The sequence below is a fragment of the Melanaphis sacchari genome, unplaced genomic scaffold, assembly GCF_002803265.2.
Source record: "Melanaphis sacchari strain LSU unplaced genomic scaffold, SCAv2.0 Contig74_pilon_pilon, whole genome shotgun sequence".
NCBI lineage: Eukaryota > Metazoa > Arthropoda > Insecta > Hemiptera > Aphididae > Melanaphis > Melanaphis sacchari.
This window is the reverse complement of record NW_020271531.1, coordinates 2,290,638-2,306,833: the sequence shown is the minus strand read 5'-3', so window position 1 is coordinate 2,306,833 and position 16,196 is coordinate 2,290,638. Positions and strand designations below refer to the sequence as shown.

General features: G+C 36.7%; 1 protein-coding gene across 1 annotated transcript in view; it reads left to right on the top strand.

Annotated features, from left to right (window-relative positions):
• Positions 1 to 8,163: 8,163 nt before the first annotated feature.
• Positions 8,164 to 16,196, top strand: part of LOC112601099 (cadherin-related tumor suppressor) — a 35,248-nt gene continuing 27,215 nt past the window's right edge. Inside the window, exon 1 of the mRNA XM_025348527.1 lies at positions 8,164 to 13,305. Coding sequence (XP_025204312.1) covers positions 8,164 to 13,305 — 5,142 coding nt within the window. The remainder of the gene's footprint in view (positions 13,306 to 16,196) is intronic.

Sequence of the window (16,196 nt, the reverse complement as noted above, 5' to 3'; positions counted from 1 at the left end):
AAACATGTGCACCGGATATAATATGCACTATGCAGCCATGCACGGTATATACTTCGCATTTTAAGATTGGACTCATTTATATTCCCTTGTTTGTTAGAGCCCATTTTTTTCTTAAATAACTCAATACTTATAGATTTTAAATTTTGTTTACAATATATAAACATCAATATATCTACTATAAATTTTTTTTTTTATATAAATAGTCACTTTTTTCTATTTTTAATACATTTTATAATTTAATAACAATAATTTGTGATTTCATTACTGTAATTTTTTTTTTTTTTTTTTGAGGGGAAGGGCTAGTGATAGATAACTGTTCTAAGTTAGATTTTTGTTTTTTATAATATATCGTTTTATAGTAATAGATTATTTTTTATTTTAATAATTCTTCGTCACTTAACCCTTAACTTAGAAATAGTATTATTACACACGGTAATATTATAAGGTTAAATAGGATTTTTTCAATGAAATTAATTTAAGTGGTTAGTTTATTAACCATAAGTAATAATAATAATAACTCTTTATTATAATTTAAATTGTTTACAACTTTTTTATATTTCTAAACAATAATTTTAATAATAGTAGTTGTTAATATAAATATTAAATATCATAACTATAATGTCTGAAATATGATCAGAATATTAGGTAGTTATAATAATCTATAGATTTGATAAATCTATAAGCAATGTGTAGGTGTTCATTTGGATATATTTCTACAATTTCGTTGAAAATAATTATAAAATATCTAACTGAGTTAATAAGTTTAAGTATGAAAACAAATATATTTACACCACACATTTAATTTTAGTTTTAGGAATTAAATATTCAGGAATTTCTATGATGTTAAACAATAGCTATGGGCTATGACTAAGACCATCATAAGCGTTTTTATTGGATATGATTATTTTTTATTCGATGTGTTTTTAAAACGTGTTTTTGAGAAACTTGTGTAGTCTTGCGAAGACATGGTCTAAAAGTTTTTAGGGAGATATTGGCGATATTAAAATAATTAATATTTAATATTAACACGAACAAATTAATTCTTAATTTCCAATATATTTATATATTTTTTTTGTACGTAATAAATATATTTTTTTTTGGCGATTTCATTAGTAATAAGAATATTTTATATTCATTGTTATACATTTCTTCGATTAACTTAATATATTATACTAATTATTATTTTTAAAACATTTATTTTGCCAATAAATTATTTAGTAATAAATCATTTTTGTTGTTTCAATTTTTAATTTTATGGTATCTTTTATAATAATTGTTGTTTTGGTACTATCATACGAAATCACGGTTTTTTTGGGATTATATGCATTTTATAACATTAAAATGAAATAATATAAAAACGCATGTTTGTAAACTTTTTCTTAAATTATTATAATTTTACCGACAGTAAACTGTATATTAAAAAAAAAAAAAAGGTTCACTATTGAATATTGTACCTCTCTGATGAATTATAGGTTCTGTATTAATAGTTTAAGATTTACTTTATTTAAAATATTATTTTTTAGTTATATGTGTACAATAAATTATGCAATTAAATATACAAAACAAAATACAATCTTACATTTAACATTAGTTTAAAAATTATGAAAGTAATAAGTTTTTATATATCTTTTAACCAATGTTAAAATGATATAATGTATAAATTACAATATATTTTGTGTACCTATATATGTTGGATATGATGTAATAAGTAATAAATTAATAGCTAATAACAAAATGTATAATATATTATTATATGTAAATATCACACTACCGTATAATGTGGCTCATATTTAAACAGGGGATGATGTGGTTTTATCCGTCTTGTTTTTTTTTTTTTTATACACTGATAGATATAATTTATTCAAAAGTATAGCCATGGTGATTATTTATTAGTTATTTGTTTAGATTTTTCCACATTGTTTCATTGTAACATCGTAAACACGAAATACGTCACTGATTCACTGCAGCGTATCAGTCGTTGGTCATATGATGAATATTTATAGTGAAGTACTATATTATTTGGTTACACCGGATCTTCAAATTATATCAAATGTTAATTTATTATTGTAATCATATAATATATATATATAGGTAAAATAATAATCAGTAAAACATAAATATCACATCAAAGATATGTATATGGTATTAATTATCTAATAGTTAGTATCAAAAAATCAATAAAAATTACAGATCTTTTTATATATGGTATTAAAAACACAATGGCCTATAAAGGAAAGATTTAAAAAGATAAGGTTTGATAACAGTGCCGGGCATTCTGTAGACTCTGTAGAGTATAATATGTTAACGGTTTTTTTTTTATATAATGCTTCAAGCATTCAGAGACCATTTGGCTGTGTTTTTCGTAATATCTTTCTAATGATAACGCCCACGTATTATTATGCATTCCTGTTCTTCTGTCAAAAATAAAAGAGAGTATAGATACCTTACCTATATAACTAACTAGTATGTTCCGACAGAGAGCCAACCCATGTTTTGTGTATATATATGTATATATTCCATAGTAAAACTGCAAAATAGCATCTACTCAAAAATACTCAATCATTCACTGGCCAGTGGCCATATATTATTTAGTAAATATAATAATAGAAAAGTTAAGGTAAGCTCTTTGTTTCAATTATATAGGGTTTTATATGAACGTGACTCATAGCTGTAAATATTAACAAGTAATAATATGTATGGATTAGTTTTCTATAAGATCTACAGTTTAGTCGTTTAAAAATAAATTTGGCTGAAATTTTTAAAATACAACAATATTAAGACTGTTAGTGCAATATTTGTTTTTACTCTTTGAAAATTCACTCTTAACATAGTAAATTTACGTTTAGCATAATATAGAGTTGATAATCAATCTTGAGTTGTTACTGTTGTAGTTTTGTTAAATTTGATATAAGAGCGAATTGAACGATTATTAAACTTAAAGTGTTGACCATTATTTATAAGGTTATTCGTGAGCTTTTTTTACAGTGTTTAAATTTTTATTTAAGGTTTGAGTTTAAAAAATGCTCATAATATAATGATCAAAGATTTAAATTTAACGTACAAGCATAAATAATTTTCTTAAGTTTAAGTTTAATAAAATCTATTGATAAATAAATTCGTCTATAATCCGTTTTACTGTAACCTCACCATACGCACAATAGTTAAAATTTCATTTAAATATCATTAATAAATTTAAATCATTGATTATAAATACTTGATTAGTATTTAAAATTAGTGTTAAAACGCACGAATGGATATATGGGTTTCAAATGATGACAATTAATTTTTTTAAATAGTGTCTATTTAGCTACTTTATAATATAGTATTTATAATAATGTATATCATGTTAGATTTAAAATGTATAAATATTAAGTCTACTCTAGTTAAAATTTCATACCTAACCATTTATTTATGAAGTTAATTTTAATGATTTTATGGAATAATACAATTTAAATTAATTTTTGTAATTTTGTAAAAGTTAAAAATTAAATATGAAATAACGAATTAAAATTATATTTTTATATATAACACTAAAAATAAGAAATATTAAAAATTTGAAATTTAATCCAAGAAATATGATATATTTTCTTTATCAATTATCTTGTCTGTAGTATATCTGACATCAATATTATATATCTTATAGGTGTGCACTTATAATATATATAATAAACCGTGTAGACATTTAAATAGTGTTAACTGTGTTTTATGTTTTTTAACAAATGTCCAATAATGTTTTATCTTAACTACACAAAAAACCATGTATTTTGGGAATACAGTGACAATATCACATATCACGCATGTCAATCAGTAGACACGCTGAAATGACATCTTCATTCTACTCACATCGGAGAATAAAAGAACCACCTACAATAATAGTAGTCTTTTGAAACTCGTGTAAATAAGGGGCACAGTATTCGGATGAAACCTGTACCTGTACGTTATCGTGTATTATATGTAGGTATATACCTACCTACATTTTTTATTTTATTTAAATATGCGTATGTCTTTTGTATTGGCACTGTCCCATCATCCATAGAGAGGAGTACGCTTTTATATTTGAATACGCTTAAATGTAATATGTATATTTACATGTATATTTATATTTGCATTAAAAATAAAATAAAAAAATCTAAATCGATTACGATTAATCAACCAAAAAAATGGCAAGTTAAATTTTTTTACACCTGTTAGAGAATGTAAGGTAAATTTAGACTACGCATAAAAATGAGAAACTAATAAATAATCGAACCGATTAACTCTAAAATGTTTGTATGATGGTACTTAACCGGTCACGTGTAGATACCAAATACCGGACGAACAAATGAATAAAACGAGTCTCATACAAAAGGTTAGATGTTGAATTTCCAAACACTCGTTACGGCCTACGATTGCTGCACATATATATATATACCTACGTGGATATACGAGCACAAATTTTTCTATTACTATACTATCGGGTAGTACCTATAGGTACACTTGTTATTCTTATATTTTATGTATACACATCTATAATATGAGTACCTATATCGAACGATGGACGGTATGCAATTGACATATTTGGGGGTTCCACGCTGGATATAAAATAATGTTTACAATTCATTCATGATGAAACGTGAAAAAAATCGAATTTCAATCAAAATCTTTTGAATTCGGACAACGTGATATTTGGTTAGTTTGTATACATAATATATTTAAGAAACACCATGTATTATTATTACGATTGATAATATTCTAAGTTTTGTTGAGAGCCTTTTGAAGTGTGTCCATACATTGAATATATATAATATAATACATACGTGTCTGTGTGTGTGCAATTTTATAAGAAAAAAATATTTAACATACCTAAATCAAATACTCTACATATTACAATATTATAAATGTTATCAATGTTTGAAGTAACCGCATAAAAAAAAAAACTGACCGAAACATTCAAATTGAAGTAAAATTGATTTAATGTAATCATAAAATCGAAATTACTAGGTATAATAGATTGTTATTAAACTTATTATAGGTATCTAAAAAAAGACGTATAATAGTAATGATTTACTTTAAAAAAAACAAAAAATGTGATAAATTAAATAATAATTATTATCACTGAAAGTGTACCAAATCGAACGTGCGCAATGTCGTGATTAATAATTACAATTTAAAAAAGACATATTTATCTGTGACAATATTATTGTAATAATAATATAATAAAACTATTAAAATATATGTTTATTTTGTCGATTTTGTGTACTTGATCAGTTTTCATTAAACATATAATAATATGGTGGTCCGCTATGAGTGTATGACATATAGGTATAAATTATCCGAGTGACGTTAACGCTCGCCGTCGTCCAACCGACAACACGTTTGAGGCACACTCGCCTATTTGACTGCCGAAATATATTATTACATCGATGGGCCGTAATCCACAAAAATATTATACTTTCAATTAATAAAATACAGTTCTCGGACGCGAGCTAAAAACACATCGGACATTGCGTTTTGACGTCATATTATTAAACGGGACGTACTAACGATATATTTATACTCGTAGCCGATTCTTTAACAGGCCCGGCGTGTACTAAATGCCAGACGGACAAATGAGCAAACGGGTACAAATCGTCGGACATTGAATTTTTCCAACGCTCGTTACGAGAGTCCGTAACCCCCCCGGCGCGTAAGCAGCCACACGTTTCTTCACGGATTCGTACTCGAGAACCGCGCTCCGCTGCTGTGCTACCTGATAGGCAAACAACGTGTTTTTTTTTCTTCTACACAGAAAGTATACTTAAGAGAGATGGGACACAAAATATTGAATAGGCACCATCTGTCTGCTGCGCGGACGACATTGTTGCCATGTATTTATTATTTTACTTTATTATTTATCTTCTTTTTTTTTATTTTTTTTTCTACGTACACGAACGTCGCGTGCATACCGTGGAAAAAAATCAAAAATCGTCGTCGAAGTTATTACGGACGACGGTGCTCGCCGATGTATTTTACGGTTTTGTTTTTTTTTTTGTTTTTCGAAAACAGAATAATAATATACGAAAATAATATCGCCGATATTATAATATTATATTGATATCATATTATAATAACGTGGTGTCCGTGTACAACGAAAAATGAAATACATAAAATACTAAACGCGCACACGCGTATTTCGTAACAAAACACAAAAAAAAAAAATTAAAAACAAAACGTCGATAATTGACGGTTTGGTCGGCACCCATAAACGTTTATTGGGCGGCAGAAACGGTGGTGGAGGTGGCATCGGTGGTTGCGGTGGTTGCGGCGGGAAGTGGAGGAGAGCCGACTGCCGTAGTGGACCACAGGCGAAAGACAGGTGTGTATATCTTTCCGATCGAATTCGGCAATTATTATTATTGTTTTTATTTGGATTACGGTCGTTGATTTTTCCGATCGTTTACGAACACCGTATACACGGTTTTCGGTATTCGAGTTGTGGTCGTTACTGTAGCGCGTGGGCAGCACACGACGCGCACTCGGACACTTTATGAGAATAAAAAGGCCCGTTGTGCACACCCGAGTTGGCTTATATTATTATGTTCGCAGAAAAAAATGACGTGTTCTTCGTATTTAGCGCGACGAATCGTCGTCGTTGTCGTCGTCGTAGTCGCCGCCGATGGGATTTATCGTGCGTTCGGCATAATAGTTATAATATGGTAATAACATCGTGGATAATATAGCTACGACTCGTATAATGTTATTAATATTATTATTATTATATGCGCGAGAGGTGTATTATCCGTAATATTGTTACGTGTGTGACGATTGACGATTGTAATACACAGCGTACACGCGCTGAAATGGAACGAATGATGCGCGAAACATTATTATTATTATTATTCGCTAAGATTTTGCAGACTTTAGCAATAATAATAATATTATTATTTTAATTCGGATGCCACTGCCGTTTTCCAAGAGATAGTAATAATAATAATAATAATAATAAATAGTGCAAGATGACCGGACACAAAGCGCGGACGCACTCGCATGAATGGGCGCGAGCGCGCGGGCAAACGAACGAAACGAGCGCGGGCGCGGGCACGGCGATTCCCCCCCGTCATCATCATCGCGCGCACACACACACACACATATAATATGAGCGCTCCGGTGGTGGGCGAGTGGCGAACGGGGTGCAGCCATCTTGAATACCTTCAACTAGAACCCGGGCCGTGTATATCCGAACGGCAGTAAAATACTCAAGCACCACCGCCGCCGCCGACGACGACCGGCCCGACCGACCGGCGCGCACTCGCTCACACTCGCACATCACACGGCGCACACACACACACGCACACTCGCGCGCGCAAACACCCGTGTACAACTATGGTACGCGCGCACATACTCGCACGCACACACATGCGCACACGCAGGCATAGGGCCGGCGGCGGGTAATCTTGACAGGTAAAAACGGGCTCTCCGCCGCCGCGTGAACGCGCGGACGGGTCGACGGGGGTCGGAGGACACACGGTCCTGACACGGGCGGGCGGGCGGGCGGCGATGAGTATGGCCGTGTGGCCGGCGGGGTTAGTGTGGAACGCGCGCAGAAGGGGGCCGACCGAAAGAATGTTTCCACTTCGGATCCGACTGAGCCGGCCGCCGCCGCCGCCGCCGCTGATCCGACGACCGAACACAAAACCAGTCTTCAGTATACGCGCACACACTCGTCCGTTCTGTTTTGCGATACGCGCGTGGTGCGGCTCCAGTAGTGTTATACCGCGTGCGTGTGTACATCGTATTAAATTTTTCTACCCTTCACGCACGGTTCGAGGGGTGTGATTTTTTAACAGATTATATTAGCCGTGATTTTAAGGAAGGTTTTAATATTTATTTTTATTTTTGTCGTTTTTAACCGTTCGCGTGTGCGTATTTTATTCGCGTGTTCGCACTCGTCAAACTCGACTATCCTTCCGCGCGTACCTACGTTTTGTTTTAGTAGTAATCGTAGTATATTATAATACACTCTTTTATCGTATCGTTTCCGAACCGGAGTGATCGACGTTGCGCCGCATATGGATTACGGTAGTGCAGTGAGTGTAGTTGTTGATAAGTATGTGGTACTTAAGTGAGAGCGTTCGTACTTAGGGGCGCGCGCGCGCGAGTGTGATGACCGGGTGATACGGTGTGTAAGGGGTCATCCCTCGCATAATGTCATGGAGCGTCGTGATATGCGCGGTGTTGGCGTTGGTGGTAGGACCGTCGTCGGTGGCTCGCGTCAACGGCGACGTGGACAACAACGCTCGGGTGCAGCTGGAGGTGTTAGAGGGCCAGCCGAGAGGCACGACTGTCGGGCGGATACCGGTCAGGCCGGGGTTTGTGTACAGGTTCAACGAGCCGTCCGACGAATTCGTGTTAAACGCCACCACCGGAGAGATAACCACGTCGCAGATATTGGATAGAGAGTCGCTGTCCAATGACCGATACGACCTGATCGTGCTGTCCAGCCAGCCTACCTATCCGATCGAGGTACGCATACTGGTGGCCGATGTTAACGATAATGCACCCGAATTTCCGGAGCCCGTTATATCCGTTTCATTTCCGGAAAGCGCGGCGCCGGACAATAAGGTGCTCTTGGACACGGCCACGGACAAGGACGCGGGCGCCAATGGCGTGTCGTCCGATTATCGGATCGTCGCTGGCAACGTGGACGGCAAGTTCCGTTTGGACGTGACATCTAACCCGGGTGGTGATCTCACATATTTGTACCTGCAAACCACTGGCAAACTCGACCGGGAAACTGTGTCGTTCTACCAGCTCAACATATCCGTCCGCGACGGTGGTGTGCCCACCAGGTACGGTTATCAGACGGTCAACGTCACCATATTGGATGTCAACGACAACCCTCCGATATTTGCGCACACGGATTACAGTGCGTGGTTAAACGAAAGCGCGCCGCCGGGTACGTTCGCGTTACAGGTGACGGCCACGGACGCCGATCTGGGCGAAAATGGTCGGATCGTGTACTATTTACCGGAGACGTCGGACAGCCGGTTCCGCGTAGACCCAGAAACCGGCGCCATATACACGACGGAGGTGCCGGACTGTCCGCAACAGAACTGTCCGCACATCCAACAATCGAGAGCGTCGTGTCCGAAGAGCTGCGTTTTCACCGTGCACGCTAGAGACCACGGGTCACCCAGACAGGACGGCCGGGCATATGTCACCATCAGCTTGATCGACGCTAACGATCATGACCCGGTCATTAAATTCCGATACTTCCCATCGAACGCGGTGTACGCGACGGTGGACGAAAATGCGATCAACGGTTCGGTAGTCGCCGCCGTGTCTGTCATGGATCCCGACGAGGGGCTCAACGGCGAAACAACTGTAGAAATCATATCTGGTAACGAGATGAATCATTTCCGATTGGAATCGTCTCAAAGCTTCTACATTGTTCGCGTTCACGGAATTTTGGACAGGGAACAGATCAACAAATACAATCTGACAGTGTTGGCTAGTGACAAAGGGACCCCCGCCAGGATCACCATGGCATATCTGCTGATATATGTCAATGACATCAACGACCATGAACCGGTATTTGAAAAGAGTGAATACTCGTCGACGCTAAGTGAACTGTCGCCGGTGGGCACGTACGTGGCGAGCATTACGGCCACTGACGAAGATACCGGAATAAACGCGCAGATTTACTATTCAATTGTGTCGGGTAACGCTTTCGGATGGTTTGACATCGATCCGGATACCGGGCTGGTGACGCTCAAAGGGCGACTGGACCGCGAACAAATGGGTGCTGCGGAGTTAAAAATTTCAGCTCGAGACGGTGGTCCTAATCCCAAGTGGGCGTACACGCAATTAAAAGTTATAGTTTTGGACGAAAACGACGAACGTCCAGAGTTTACGCAGGAATTAATTGTTGTTAAAATGTTGGAAAATGTACCGGAAAATACGTTAGTAGCCATGTTGACGGCTTCAGATCATGATCAAGGCACCAATGGTAGCGTGTCGTACAGTTTACATCCCGAAGTACAGTATAAGTATAAAGGTGCGTTCGCGCTCGATTCGTTGACAGGTCAACTTACTGTTAAAACACAACTCGACAGAGAAAAAGTACTAGAATACAAAATCAAAGTATTAGCCAAAGACCAAGGATCTCCGCCAAAATCGTCCACTGCTACCGTCATACTCGATGTACTGGACGTCAACGATAACGATCCAGTATTTTACCCACAACAATATGTAGCATTTGTTGGCGACAATCATTCGACGGGCACTAGTCTTCTTACGGTATCAGCATATGATATCGATGAAGGAGAAAACGCAATCGTTGAATATCGATTAGCTAACGGCGGCGACTCTGGTCTTTTTTATATAGATGCACGTGATGGTTCGATATATTTGAAGAGCAGTGGGGACCTAACAAAATCTATTTATCGTTTGAACGTGACAGCTGTAGATAGAGATGGTCGGCGAGCTGCTGAAGATGCATTTGTAGAAATAATAAAAAATGCCGACGAAACACTTAAATTCGATGCGAGTGAGGGATATTCGTTTCAAATTTACGAAGACCACAGTGGCCAAGAAGATCCGATTTCAAATCGACAAGTGGGTCGAGTTCGTGTTAAGGAAACCAAAGCCGACGTGGCTTATTTCATACTGAACGGTGATAATGGAAATTTTCGGGTTGATCGAAACGGAGTCTTAACGACATGGAAGAAAATTGATCGGGAAAATCAATCATTTTACAGTATACGCATCGGAGCGCGGGCTGGCTTAAAGTTTGGTACTACTTTGGTTAATGTGACTATCTTGGATGTTAATGACAATGAACCTACATTTATTACTGTCATCGACGAAGTAGACCTTTATGAAAATACTGCCGTTGGTCAAGAATTGTGCGTAGCAAGGGCTAAGGACAAGGATGTCGGGTTGAATAGCCGGGTAACTTACCGATTGGTATCCAAACCTGACAGCCTGTTTCGTATCACCGAATCGTCCGGAATCGTGTATCTGCATAAGCCTGTATATACAGCCCCGGGCACCGTACTAACCGCCGAAATTATGGCCACTGACTCTGGTAATCCCCCACTTAGTGCCAAACATGTAGTTCTATTCACTATTCAAGATATAAATGATCACACTCCTGTATTCGATCAAACTTCATACGAATCGTCACTTTCCGAAGCTACAGCTGTTAACAGTAGATTTTTTGGTTTAAGAGCTACGGACGGAGATTATGGTTTAAATGCTAGACTATCATACGCAATTGAAGAAGGGAACGCGGAAGGAAATTTCGGAATTTTTCCGGATGGAATGTTGTACATTAAACATCGTCTGGACAGAGAGAGTAGAGATTATTACGCACTTTCTGTGGTAGTTCGAGACGCGGGCACACCAGCTCGTAGTTCGTCTGTGGTGGCCATCGTGCACGTCACTGATGAGAACGACAATAAACCGGAATTTGCCAATGTCACATTCGATTTTCGCATTAACGAAAATGAACCAGCCGGTACATTTGTGGGCAAATTATTGGCATCTGATCGCGACACGGGTCGAAACGCTGAATTGACATATTCTCTGATAAATTGTAAAACGGACTTTTTAATCGACCCGAAAAACGGGTTCATCAGAACGCAGCGAGAATTCGATAGAGAGCAGTTGATCCGGGCTACAGGCCAAAATGTTATTACATTGGAAGCTACAGTTTCGGACAACGGGAAACCTCCACTTTATGATAAAACCAAGGTGAACGTTTACATTAACGATGTTAACGATAATCGTCCACGATTTTTCCGACAGCCCTATCGAGTACAAGTGTCAGAAGGGTCACCAGTCGGTACGCACGTGTTGCGTGTGTATACAACTGACGAAGACGACGGACAAAATGGTGCTGTGCATTACACTTTGGAGGACGGGGATGATGACAAGTTTAGAATTGACAATGGAACTGGTATGATTACAATCAACGCGCTTTTGGACAGGGAGTCGCGTGCATCGTATACATTGCGAGTTACTGCACACGATAACGGTACGATGGTGCAACTTAACGCTTCGGCAACAGTCACTGTGGAAGTGTTGGACGATAACGACAACCCGCCCAAATTTGAGTCTCCCCCGTCGGGCGTGTCAATTTTTGAAAACGCTTCGGTTAACACGGAATTAGTTCGATTCCGAGCTACGGATCCGGATTTGGGCGTAAACAGCGAAGTGCGGTATTCCATAGTATCTGGTAATCGTCGAGATACATTTCATATTGACACCATTACTGGAGTATTGTACTTGCATAAGCGACTTGATTATGAAGACATTAGCGCATACGTATTAAACATTTCTGCATACGATAATGGTAACCCCAGACTGTCCTCCGCACTAGCATTCCACGTAACTGTTTTGGACTGTAACGACAATCCGCCTCAGTTCCCGAGCACGGCCATAGTACGACAAATTATTGAAAACCTCGAACCTGGCACGTCCATCGTACATGTAGTCGCCGACGACCCGGACTCGGATTTAAATGGTCTGGTACACTACTCTATTACACAACAACAGCCAGATAACGATAGACGAAGTTTTAAAATAAACGAAAAGACGGGCGTGATCAGCACTGTGCTGCCCATCGACAGGGAGTACGTGGATACATATAGGCTAACAGTTACGGCAATCGATCAAGCCATGCCCGTGGAAACTCGGTTGTCGGCTGAGAAAACTGTGACCATTATAGTGGACGACGAAAATGACAACGCTCCCGTATTTGTTTCCGTGGACACCGGGCTCATACGAGCCAAGCACGCCGGCGCGCTTATCATGCACGCGTTGGCTAGGGACATTGACACCAGTACAAACGGGCTAGTCACCTATGAAATGGTGGGCGGCGATTCGGAACTATTTTCCATACATCGAACATCGGGAGCAATCAGTTTGCGACGCGAGTTGACCCGGCCCGAAAGGTCATATAAACTTACGGTGCGCGCTACAGATGAGGCAGTGCAGTCGGAACGAAAGTCGACCGACGCCTACATCACTTTATTAACGGAAACCGATAGCGTTGATAAGCTGACTGACTTGAGGGATTACGAAGGGTCCGTGTACGAAAATGAACCAGTGGGCACGAGCGTGCTGAGGATGGACTCGTTGTCCGGGCAAATTGAATACTACGTGGTGAACGTGACCGGGTTCAACGGGCAGCAGGCGGATCGGATGTTTTCCGTAGACGTTAAACTGGGCGTGCTTTACACGGCCGCGATGTTGGACAGGGAGGGTGGCGCCGACCAGTACGTTGTGCACGTTTATGCTACTAACGTTGGATCGCAGACACCGAAAACCGGTCACATTCAGGTATTTTTTTTTTTTTTATATTCTACAACTTCTCCTTCTCCTCTTCTCTGCTCTTCTACTCCGCGTCTCGGCGTCCGAAACTTTATCATTATTGTTATTATTGTTCGCTTACTATATGATTTATTCGATTCGCTAGGTTGCAATTAGCTAGGCATTCCGGATTTTGGTAGACCGCGGTGAGTTCAAAGTGGATCAGTAGTAGTTGACGAGTTACCTATTCCCGTGGTGTGTATGGGGGACGGGCACAGGGGGTCCGCTGCTAAAGTCTTGAAATTTGGTTGGAACAATGGAATGTACGTAACACGCGAACCCGGTCTACTGTGCAAGAAAGTATTGTATGCTTGGTGGAGAGGGATAGTTGAGTGGGACATAATTGTTTTTATGTCATTTCTCATTACGCGAGTTTTATTGTACAAAATATTTCCAATGAGCTAGCATCAGTTTTAGAAATTCTTTTTTTTACAATTAACCATATTTAATAAAATATTTTAAACTATTGTTCTAAAAACTTTTAGTCTACGAGGATTATTTTTTTCATATTTTATGTTGCGTTCAATAAATAAATTAAAGTATTTATTTAAAATTATCAAAATAAAGAAATAAATATATATATAATATATAGTTAATAGTTTTGTAAGCATTTGAAAAAACAAAAAATAAATATTTATTAAAAATACATAAATTAATTATTACTCGTAACAGTGTGTATTTTTTATAAATAATATTACATTAAAGCATTTTTGTTGCAATACAATTATTTTTTACGTATATTAGAGGATATTGTAGTATATTCATGTATTTCTATTTGTTTAATATTTGAGTACCTATTTTACTTTCAGTTTCTTTAAAAAAAAAAAATAATAATAAGTTTACCTTTCTTCCGAAATCCGTTCTATTTACATTGCCCGGAACAGGTAATACGGTTGTACTGGGCCGACAAATACACGTCATAAATATCAATGTCATTATCACATTTATTGGTTACTTTTAAATAAACAACAAAACATTTACGTGACAATTTATGATATTGTGCTGCCGGAGTTTTGAGAATCGCAACCCTTTTTAACTATAATTTTATGAACATGTTGAACACGTTCTTTATGTTCGAAAAAAAAAACACTTTTTTTCTGTTTATTTCTTACCCTATTTGTACTCCGGTGTCGAGGAATTAATGTGTCTTTTGTATAGCGCGAGACAAGGTGAATGAATAAAACTCCCAATCTTGTGGTTCAGCCACTTCGTCAGTTGTCTTAGCCTGACGCAAACCCATTGGATGATTAAATACAAAGCGGACAGCTCAACCGACGATATATATCAGATATAATATATATATATATATTTAGCGAACTGACGTTAGAGCCATTATAATATATTATAATATTCACAAATATTTCTAAAACCGGCCTACCGAGTACCGTCATGCTAGATAAGCGGACGTGTAAAATAACTTTGAATATGCATAGCTAACTATCGTCGGCTAATCCTTTGGATAACTGTTCCATTTTGTCCGTGTAAACCCGTGTAACTTTAAAATGTCAAGGTTCGAATGTGTGTGAGTGTGGGACGTTTACATGACGTCTATAAAAACCATGAAACATATCTTTTAAAGACTAATATTATTTTGGCACGGTGTACAAGAATTTATGATTTTATGGTTTTTTTATGTTACTAGCTAATAAACTATATAATTTCAAAACCATCGGAAATTAAGTTTACTTTTGAAGAATAATTGTTAACGTTTGTTAATATTTTAAAACTATTTTTTTATGTTCGGATAGTCACCGGCATTTTCTTAGCATAATTAATTGTAAAATTTAATAGCATCGTTTATCTTTCTGACTTTAACACGATCAGATCCCTGGAACATTATACTATTTAAATTTACAACTAATTTCCATCTGCGAATAAATCGTATAGTAAAACTCGCTTATTAATTGACTTACAAATTAGAAAAATTTACTGAATATTAAATCACTATAGTTTATGTTCTACAATACGTATATTATGGATATATTGAATGCATATTACATATCTATTATAAAGACATTTCGGAAAGATATAATTTTACTGTTTTTAAAAGTGATATAATTTTAAAATAAAATTATTAACTACCAATAAATATGATCGATAACGTATTGTTTGATTATTTAATTTGATATAGTGACGCGTACTTATAATAATTTTGTTACAGTTAAAAACTAATTCTTTAATATTTATGCCGGGTTACGATATAATTGTTTATTAATAATTCTAAATATGGATATATTTCATATTATGTATAAATTAATGTTTTGATCAAAAGCAATTTACGTAATACAGTATTACATTTCTACAAAATTAATTTTATGCTATTTCAGCTATGTTTGATGTAAACTTTATACTACATTATATAATATAACAAAGTCGATTTCTGATCCCAAAATACATTCTTAACAATATGATTTTAAAATCGTATTTTATATTTTTATCACAGGTGTAAAAAGTTATTGTAAGTCCAATTGTTTATTTGATATATGATATCCGGCCTTTGAAAATGTCGAGGCGATTTAGGGAATAAATTCCCCATTCAATTGAAATATTATTCTACCAGCTGTGTGAACACCGCGCGGCCTATAAAAATACCTATACACAAAGAGTTTAAAATACAATTCCAACAGTAGCAGATGTTCAATTGAAAAATTTGGCTCGCGCTTAAATAGGATTTTTTTTCTGTAAATTGTTAAATAATAAAAATTTCGATCATAATGTAGGGGTATTTTCAACACGGGGGGAATTATGTGTTACCCCTCAAGCCCCTCCCTCAATATACGCCCATATAGAAGTTGTCTGTCAATTGCATAAACTGCCATATTGGAATGCGTACATAACTCGTCAGATAGATATGGTTAAAG